A 9,877-nucleotide genomic window follows, 5' to 3' on the forward strand; every position below is an offset into this window, starting at 1 on the left:
TGTGGGAAAAAATGGAGTCTTGTGGTTTAGGACAGTGGTGTTCAACATTTTGTGTGCCACATCCCCAATAAACAATGAGACCTGGGAACCCCACAGTCGATCCTGTCCTGCCCCCTCTGTAGACCCTATCTACTCACCGCAGTCCTGTTGCTGCCCACTTTAATGACTTCCCAGTTCTGTTCACCATAGTAACTGTTACCCTGCACATGCCCGATCTCGTCTGATCTTGGAAGCTAAGCAGGGTCAGGCCTGGTTAGTACTTGGATGGGAAACCGTCTGGGAATACCGGGTGCTGTAGGCTTTTACCATAGTCTTTCGAGACTGAAGGTTGCCAAGCAGTAACTAAAGGCACAATCCTAACCATCTTTCCAGCACTGTCATAGCTGTGCCAGTGGGGCATGGGCTGCATTCTGCAGTTGGGGGGCAGTCACGTTGGCCTCCTCAAAAGGTATGGCAATGTTTGATCCCTAACCTCAAAGTTGCATTGCTCTTATGTTGCTGCTGGAAAGTGAGTTAGGATGCCCGAAGTATTCTTATTTGAATGAATAGAACAAGTTGCCCTGAAGTCTGGCACTAGCAAAAGTTATTTTAGCACAATTGCTAAGAACCCAAGTAGGACTGGGATACCATCTCCTGGTACCTGAAGGGGTATACAAGACGCCTCCCCCTTTACCTGGTGGTGCTCTGGTCCAGTGGTCTTCAACCTTTTTCATTCCCATAAGTTGCCGTCACCCCACAACTGAAGCCATTGGGGTTCTGACCCCAAGTTTGAAGAACACTGGTTTAGGAGATTTCTCTGCTGCTTTTCCTTGGGCAACAAGCCTAGTGTTCCCCCCAAGGATGACTATTGTCTCTCTGTGTACACTTCTGCTGTCACTACCATTGCAAAGAGTTTCATGCTGCTTTCAAATGGCAGTGAATAATCTCCCTTGGCCCTTATCACCCAATAAAGCTGTACCAAACATGGAATTTGAACCCAATGGGTTTTTCTGCTCAGTGGAGCAGAATGGTTTCCATGTGTTTTGTGCTCCAGAGGTTATAGGGTCATTGGGGTCCAAGTTCTAATGTGAACCATCAAAGGGCAATGGAAAATGGTCCAAATCTTGATGTAAAATGAGGCAAGATCCAATCATATTTTTAGAAATTATTGCCAGGGGTTCCCCACATGGGTGTTGCATGAAGGTACATGCTTTAGAGCAGGGGTGTCCAAAGTTTTTGGCAGGAGGGCCATATCATCTCTCTGACACTGTGTCAGGGGCCGAGGGGGGGGGAAGGAATTTACATTTAAAGTTTGAATAAATGTACATAAGTTTACATAAATGAATATATTAAAGATGAACTTATATGAATGAATGAAGGTCTTGCAATAGCTCAAGACCTATAAAAGGCCTGGCACAAAGTAAGGTCAGCTTTTCCTTCACTGCCACTGTTGCGTCACAGATGTGAGACAGCAAGCAGTGGAGGGAGCCCTCATCCCACAGCTCATGCGAGAGGTCAAACAGGCCCTCACGCTGAAAGCAGTTGCATCGGGCCAGTGCGGGCTCCAACAAATCGCTGGAGGGCCAGAGGCTCATTGGAGACTGGGGGCTCTCTGATGGCCGCATTGGGAGTCCTCGAGAGCCGCAAGTGGCCCCAGGGCTGGGGTTTGGGCACCCCTGCTTTAGAGGAATAAATCACACAGGGGATACTCAGACAGCAGCTGCCATGCCAAGCCACTACACAGTTATGCATTTATTCCCCAACAAGTTTATCCATTAGAACAAGGCATATAGTGACCCTGGTAAAAGGACCTGGCTGTCTCCCCACCTGTAAGCATGCCAGAAACATCAGCCAGGATAACACGCCCCTCTGCTCTCATATATACTCACACACACAGAGTCCAGTTCCTTCCTGGGCCGTGCAAACACCTCTGGAAGCAAGAAAGAGAAAGGGACTCCAAAGATCATTGACTACTTGAGTGGGGAGTGAAGCTGACAGGTAGGGGGTGCCAACAGGTGACAGAGAGAGAATGGAGCAGGAGCACTGGCAGCTGCTGTGGTGAGACAGTTCTCTCACACTCTCCCTTTACTTGCCTTTCCAAGGTAATGGATCTCAAGCCTAGGAGGGAAGATTCGGACTCAAAGTCCATTGAGCGGTCAGCAACCATGGAAGTTGAGGGAGTCCCTTTGCTCATCCATACGTCAGAGAAGTGGGGTCGTATCTGGGAGTTTCAAGCCCGGCCTGATGATGTCCTCATTTGTACTTACCCCAGATCAGGTAAATACAGACAGAGAAGAAATGAGAGGGCACTGCTTTAGCTGTGAGGGGATAGCAATGGAGTACCATGGAGCTTTAGGAGATAGAGGGTCATTGGCTGAATCTCCATTATTCTTCCCTCTCAGGGACCACCTGGACGCAGGAAATAGTGGACATGATCCGGCATGAAGGGGACCTGCAAAAATGTGCCCGGGCTCCCATCACCCAGCGGGTCCCCTTCATAGAGCTGTCTGCTCCCATTTTCACACGTGAGTAGGAGTAGGAGACTTTTCAGGGAACAGATGGTTGAGGGTGGGATGAAGGGTGTGTTGTCCTGAGGCTGAATATTCTCTTGCCCACTAGATGTTTCGGGCTTGGAAGCAGCAGAAGCAATGCCCTCTCCACGGACTCTGAAAACTCACCTTCCTGTTCAGCTCCTGCCCCCTTCTTTTTGGGAACAGAATTGCAAGGTCAGGAGAACTGGGGTGAGGTTTGCGAAAGGGGGAGGGTACAATCTGAGCCAAGGATTAGTCGAGGATTCTGTTGCTAATGTCCAAGCCTGGATGATGAGAAATGGTCATAAAAGGAGAGGGTGCCTCTTCTCTTCCCAATTCCTGGCTTCCACACATCTGAGTAGTGAAAGAAGTCAGACAGTTTGGGGCATCTCAACACTGTTGAGGCCCAGCACATTTTTCCTTAGAGGAATTAGGGCTGCTCAAAAATGGGGGAGCTAGAAAGGATGCAGGTTTCAGCACTAGGACTCCTGGGTTCTCTTCTTTCTGCTTTCTTTCCCCAGATCATTTATGTGGCCAGGAATGTCAAAGACAATGCAGTCTCCTATTTCCATTTCCACCGCATGAATCAGAGAATGCCAGAACCAGGAAACTGGGACCAGTTTCTGGCAAATTTCATTGCAGGAAAAGGTGAGTGAGTAAAGCCAAAAGTTGGAAAACAGGAGCTAAGAGGCTCTGCATGAAATTGCTGGCATGGTCCAGGGGAGGGCCTTGTCCTCTGTCTCTTGATGTGGGAAGGGAATGGAGCCTTGTGGTTCCCACCAGGGATGACTATTGTCCTTCGAAGGTGAGGGGCACAACTAGGTAAATTTGTCTGTCTGTCTGTCTGTCTGTCTGTCTGTCTGTCTGTCTCTCTCTCTCTCTCTCTCTCACACACACACACAGAATCAGAAAGCTAAAGTTCAGCCCCTCCACCTCTTCTGTCTCTTTGCAGTCACCTGGGGTTCATGGTTTGATCATGTTCGTGACTGGTGGAAGGCCAAGGACCATCATCCAATTCTGTATCTCTTCTATGAAGACATGAAAATGGTGAGCAGCTATAATTTCCACACACATACACTTTCTCTTCTAAGGTTGCAACCTTGGCTACTAAGGAACTCTGCTCTAAACCCAATGACTTCCCTGCGGTTAGTTTTGAAAGCAGCAGTCTCTTTCAGTGAGAAACACAGTGAGCTTCCCACATGGCAACATCACAAAATGCCATCACAAAATGCCAAAATCCTATCAACAATCCTATCTTTCATTTTCTTTCTCTCTCTCTCTCTAGGACCCAGCCCACACAATCCAGAAAATAGCCCAGTTCCTAGAACTAGAACTTCCAGAACCTGTCCTGAATCAGATCATCCAGCACACAAATTTCGAGAGCATGAAAGCAAACCCCATGGTTAATTACACCCCTTTTTCCCACATGGATCAGACCATATCTCCTTTTATAAGGAAAGGTAAGGGTTGTAGCCTGGGTCCTGGGAGCAGCTGATAGGGGAGGGGCCTCATGGGACTGTTGGGAGCAATGGAGAAAGGAAACCTGGTAAGGTCATCTTAAGCATACAGGTATAAGGCACAGCTGTGTTCGGGGAAGGACTACCATAAGCTCCAAGTTTTATTCATTTAAAGTGCTTGTGCCCTGCCTGGCAGCTGACAAGGCACCAAGGCAGCTTTCATATAGCCAAAGAATAGGAATTCACTGCAATAGACAGAAGAAGTGGGGAAGGGGATATGCCTTGCTGGCCTCTTATGTCCTCCTTCTTACAGGGCAGTTGATGGCCTTGTGGCCACTGAGATGGGGCACAGTCCAAGGTTCAAGAAGCCCCAGCAGTTGGTGGTGGGCAATGATGAGTTAGGTAGTACTATCCTTGTTGTCAGTGAGAGTCTTCCCATCCGTGGTATTTTTAAGTCTTGTCTAGTTAGTCAGGTCTTCTGGCACTTTAGTTATAAGCCTCTGGTGGTAATTGTCACCTTCACTGTGCAGCTGTATGAGCTTGTCGGGTGTATTCACATGTAGATCAAGCTCTTATTTCAAGGAGGGCCAAATTGGGGCCAGTAGGGCCAGCAAGTGCATCACGTGGTCTCACATTAGCCTTAGAACAGCTCCCAAGTCCTCTGGAACATGGTAGCATTCTGTGGCAAATGTGCAATGAAGTAACAAAGAAATGGGTGTGGGAGAGGGAGGAATTTTGAGAATGAAGCAGTTAGAGAAAAAGAAGGGCAGAAGACAAATGAAATGGCTGAGTCCCTTTTCCTGGATCTTCTCCTCTGTTGCAGGTATCATCGGGGACTGGAAGGAGCACTTCACGGTGGCTCAGAGTGAACAGTTGGATGTTGTCATTGCCCGAGAACTGGGGGGCAGCAACCTGATGTTCCGGGCACAGCTATAAGCAGGCACACCTGTGCTTCCCATATTACCGTTCATGAAAATGCACCTGGATATTTGTTGTTCACTTTAAATCAAAGGAATGCTGAAGCTAGAAGTAAGATCAGGTCGAGCTGCATCTTGTGTGCAGGTCTTGCTTTGATTCATGGGTTGCTTGTTGAGATCTTTTAATTTACAAATGAATTTCAGTGAAACGGAGTGGATAAAGTTTGTTCCCTCTTTTGACAATGAGAAAGTGAGTCCGTTTTTACACAGTTTCTAAGGTCTGTGTCCTGCCCTTCCTCTGAGAAGCCCACGATAACATAAAACAGATTTCAGGTGATGACACTGCCAGCTTGTGATATTCTAGTGTTTTCCCAGCTGCCCTCCACCTTTATAGCACATAGGTATGTGTACATAGATCCTTGAAGCCATAGGCTCTCCATAGAATCTTTAGAGTTGGCATCCTTCAGTCTCGGAAGACTATGGTGTCACGCTCTGAATGGTGGTTCTGGAACAGAGTGTCCTTTCCAGTGCATGAAGCCTGGGTAAAGTAGGTATGGAGGATAGGCTGTTACCCATGCAGCAAATCCCCCCTCTCCACGTTGCTGAAATTGTCCAATGGAAAGGCAGAGGCCAATACGGTTGGTTCCAGCGGCGTCACAGGAGTTGCCAGAACGTGACTGTGTTCAGCCATGAACTGCCTCAGGGACTCCGGCTCCGGATTTTGCCTCGAGGTTGACTCCTGAAGCCTTTTCCATAACTGGATGTAGCCACAAGGCAGTGGAGGTTTGGGATCAGAGTTTTCCTTCTCTCAGATGAGCTGCCTTCCCAGGCTGACGAGTCCCATCTACCCGGTGGCTGTTTAGTCGCCTCTTACGACAAGTACAGCCAAACTGAGGGCCTATTCTTATCCCCAGCCCTCCATAGAATCACCTCTCCCCAATCTCAATATCCTATTGTTACCTAGCGAGCTTCATAACTGAGCAGGGATTTGAACCTTAGGCTGCAATCTTGTACTCTTGGAGTACAATCTTGCAATCTTGGAGTAAGTCTCATTCAACACAGTGGGGTTTATTTCTAAGAACAAGTGCATAGGACAGTGCTGTCCATTTCTCTAGTCTCGGGCCACCATCCTGGGCAATCTCTTCTTAAGCAAAGATCCTGGGTCAGTGGTGACTCTAAGGTCCTCATTCAAATACATTCCTGGCCCATGAGCCAATATTCTGTCTTTTAAAAGCAGCAGCCACCAGCAGCCACTTCCTGATCTTGTAACAAGAGCTTAACCTAAGATCATGGCTACGAAATAAAGATTAGCTATGATCCAAAATGGCTTTTCTACCACATCCAGTGGCTGGGAGCCAGGACAATCACTAATTCATTTATTTGAAGATTTCTATCCCACTTCTCTGTGAAGGTAGCTCAAGTCTTTACTCCTTGGAAGGAAGAGAGAGAACAGCTCTTTTGTTAGGATCTTTGTTTTCATCTTTGGGATGGAGAATTTGGCCACTAGCCTTGTTATCAGGAGATGGGCCTCAGTTGGCCTCAAGAAGGCACACTTCTAGCACCTCCATTTGTTTCCGTATGAGCTCTGTTAAGCCATTCCCGCCCAACATTGCATGTACACAGCAGGGATCCAATGCCTGTGGGCCAGGCAAAAATGGGGAGGGGGGTTTGAAAGTAGGCTTAAGAGCAGGCGTAGTAAGGCTGAAAGTGATTGATGTAACAGGTCTTCGAGCAAGCTTCATGGCTGTGAAGAGGGCCGGCCCTTCCATGTGGCCAACTGAAACTGTCACCTCAGGAAGCAGATTGCTGGGGGCCACCTATCCCTGTCCTATAATTCTGTCCTCCATTGCCCCTTCTTCTCTCACTCCCTGGTGAGGAAGAGGTAGTGGAGTGGTGAAGGGAGTGCTGAGGTAGAATATAGGAGAGTGGGAGGATCAGAGGTTGGCACATCATCAGTTGGGGGGGGCAACACTGAGCCAGCCCTGTCTTTGAAGGAGTAAGGCCCATTGTATTCACTAGGGATTGTTCTCAGGTGAATGCAGACTTGTTGCCTGTGGGCTGTGTACTGTCTCTCAGAAAACCCTTGGAAAGATGGTCTAGATATTAATTTATGCCCCTAGACAAATGTCTCAATATTTTTCCTGCTGAGCCCAGTGCTTCTTCTCTACTCAAGTCCTTTCAAAAAAAGTTTCAAAGGCAACACCTGAGTCTTCCTTCTGATGATGTCCCTCTTGTCAGAGAAGCCCTGGAGGAGCTCTGCTCCCCCCTCCAACATTTGCTGCTACATGGACATACTATCACCCCACAAGCAGCTTCCAAATGGCAGCCAGCAATTTAACTTGGCCTCGATTGCACAGTAAGTCCAAGCCAAGCGTGGAATTTGATCCCAATGGGTTTTTCTGCTCAGTGGAGCAGAATGGTTTCAAGGAGTTTCTGTTCCAGGGGGGTAAAAGGGCCAATGGGGTCCAAGTTCTAATCGGGATAATCAAAGGGAAATGGAAAATGACCCCAATCTTGAAGTTGTGATGTAATGTGCCTGGGCTCCTATCCACCAATGTTCGCTTCGTAGAGATGAACCCATAGCAGCATAAACGAATTACAAGTGATGACACTGCTAGCCTGTAGAATTCCAGTTCTTCCCCCTCAACTCTTGGGAAACCAGCTCCTTTGTCAAAACCTTTGCTTTCAGCTTTGAGAGGGAGAATGGGGCTGTTAGACTTGTTATGAATAGGTAGGCCACATTTAGAAGCACCACCTTTGACCAGGCCCTGCTAATGCCTGACCTTTGTTTACCTTTGTTGTTAAAATGCATCACCTCCCAATTTCTTTGGGTCAAGCTGTAGATGAAACTTTCTTCTTCTCAATTGTAATAAAATCCACTGGAGTTCCTGACCAGCCCTCTCTACACTTCTGCCCTATTTCCTCCTGATGATATCACCACTTCTGCTGTAGGAGAAGTCCCAATTCCCTTGACTACACCTCCGGGGATGATGCATCTGTCTACCTGTGTGCAAGCATGGAAAACACATCATGCTGACAGATAAGCCAAATGCTGCAGTGGACTGGGGCTGCCAGAGCAGAAGCAACAAGCTTGTTGATGTGTATGAGAGAGAAAAAGCACACCAGCAAGTTATGTAGCAAGCGGGCATGATACTTATGCAGTAGCTGTGTGGGTTAGATTCAGTGAGTGTGGGCTCTGCCAGAGCCAACTCAAGCCTTTCTGCTGGAGGAGGCACCCTCACCCAAGTGGTGCCAGGTTACAATGGGCCATGATGGCACCATGCCCCCCCGCCTCTGAACAGCTCAAAAGTAGCCTCACCAGCATCTGCAATATCACATAGTCCACTGCATGGTGCCTTATTCTATGAGCATGCATGTATTTTAGAGCCCAGATGCAGCCATTCCTCACTTTGAGCAGCTAGAGGCTGGGGAAGGGGCTGAACCAGAAAATATCACAATTCAGACAAACAGAATTTTTAGAAAGCATTTCTAAAAAGAATAAATAGGGAGAGTAACATACCAGGGGCAGTCCCTGTTTCCTGTTCCTTGTTTCTAACAAATCACTACCAGGCAGAGGTTGCTCACTAACAGCTCAGGCTTAAGCCCAGGGTCATTTCCAAGACCCAGGGCACCATCCCTAAACATTTCTACAACTTTTTGTCATGGCCTGAATATGCATTTTCCCCAGCTACAAACAGATAATTGAAATCACCCATTACTACAACCCTTTTTTTCTTTAGATACTTTCCTGATTTTTTAAAATACAAGACAAGATCACCTTCAGCATTTTCTTTGCTGAAACAAGCATCCAGTTCCCCCATTTTGGCTCAGAGACTTCTGCCAATTGCATATAAACCCCTATACCAATGGTTCCCATACTTTTTCGTACCGGCACCCACTTTTTAAAATGATGCTGTATTGGGACCCACCTAGCTTTATCTGCCTAAAAAAATTCACTTCACCAGTCACTCAAAGCCTCGTTTTTACCGTTTTTATTTTATAGAGGAGGGGCACCTTCTGAAGCTCCACGTTTCATTAGCTTGGGACCCAGTGCTTACGAAATCCAAGCCCCACCTCCCAATACCGTCTCCATTAATGCCCTGGGACCCGTCAGCTCTGGCTGCCTAGTTGACTCTGTGTGTTGAACAGGTAGCATTTCGGCAAATGCTATCCTGAAGGCTAGCCTTGAACATCCTAAACTTGGCTTCCAGGACTGTTTTTAGGTCCCAGCCACATTACCTGAAGTGTACAACTGTTGAGTGGTACTGAAAATATCACACTGACTCTCATTAATGGTTTCTTCCATCATTCTTATGCCGATATCTTCCAGCTTCTTTGCAACACTGAGGACTAGAAACCTCTAGGTCTTCCAAAATCTGTGCTAGATAATTTCTGCACCACTTTAGAGAGAAACGTTGCCACCTGCCTAGGGCAGCCGCTGGACAGTCTGTAGTCAATTGCACAGATTCCTTTCCCTTCCATCCTCTTCTTACAAACAACTCAATACTTGCAGAGTTCAGGTTTTGTTTTTTGTTTTTAATTTCCACACACCAATCAAAACCACCAAAAGAAATTGCAACTTCACAGTTAACAGAGCAGAAAAGATGTATCAAATTTTTTAAAAAAATTATTAAAAAAGGAAGGTTGGGTTTCATCATTTTAAAAAGTGTATAAACTATTGCGTACATGAGGAAGGGGGAATCAATTGTATAGAAAAGACAAGATTAACGTCAACTGCCATTCAGCTGCCTCCAGGTACAGTACAAGACTGGCTTAATGACAGCCAGGTGTGATTAGTGCTTCTGGATACAGTTTGAGGGTTCAGTGTTGGCTATTATGTGCCCAGACTCTGATTCTTGCAGTGCATGCCCAACTCCAGAAATATGCTCAAAAGGTACTACCTGCCAATCACTTCCTCATTCCTTCTACACAAGATGGATATGATTGAAGGTCCCAGGTCAGCCTGGAGCAAAATTTGGGAAAGATGGAGTAG

The 9,877-nt window shown here is 47.0% G+C and overlaps 1 protein-coding gene and 1 pseudogene across 1 annotated transcript; both read left to right on the top strand.

The window, feature by feature from the left end:
• Positions 1-181: 181 nt before the first annotated feature.
• Positions 182-301, top strand: LOC136654500 (5S ribosomal RNA; annotated as a pseudogene).
• A 1,837-nt stretch (positions 302-2,138) lies between these two features.
• LOC136650934 (sulfotransferase 1C2-like) lies at positions 2,139-5,050 on the top strand. Its single transcript, XM_066626899.1, has 7 exons — positions 2,139-2,256; positions 2,382-2,504; positions 2,599-2,705; positions 3,032-3,158; positions 3,463-3,557; positions 3,796-3,970; positions 4,791-5,050. The coding sequence occupies exons 1-7, from the start codon at positions 2,145-2,147 to the stop codon at positions 4,901-4,903; spliced, it is 852 nt and encodes a 283-aa protein (XP_066482996.1). The 5' UTR covers positions 2,139-2,144; the 3' UTR covers positions 4,904-5,050.
• The last annotated feature ends 4,827 nt before the right edge of the window (positions 5,051-9,877 follow it).

The sequence above is a fragment of the Tiliqua scincoides genome, chromosome 5 (assembly GCF_035046505.1).
Source record: "Tiliqua scincoides isolate rTilSci1 chromosome 5, rTilSci1.hap2, whole genome shotgun sequence".
Classification (NCBI taxonomy): domain Eukaryota; kingdom Metazoa; phylum Chordata; class Lepidosauria; order Squamata; family Scincidae; genus Tiliqua; species Tiliqua scincoides.

Coding starts and splice junctions, on each gene's coding strand:
- LOC136650934 (XM_066626899.1), top strand. CDS start 2,145: ATGGAAGTTGAGGGAGTCCCTTTGCTCATCCATACGTCAGAGAAGTGG. Junction 3,159..3,462: donor AAATTTCATTGCAGGAAAAG/GTGAGTGAGTAA, acceptor GTCTCTTTGCAG/TCACCTGGGGTTCATGGTTT. Junction 3,971..4,790: donor ATCTCCTTTTATAAGGAAAG/GTAAGGGTTGTA, acceptor CCTCTGTTGCAG/GTATCATCGGGGACTGGAAG.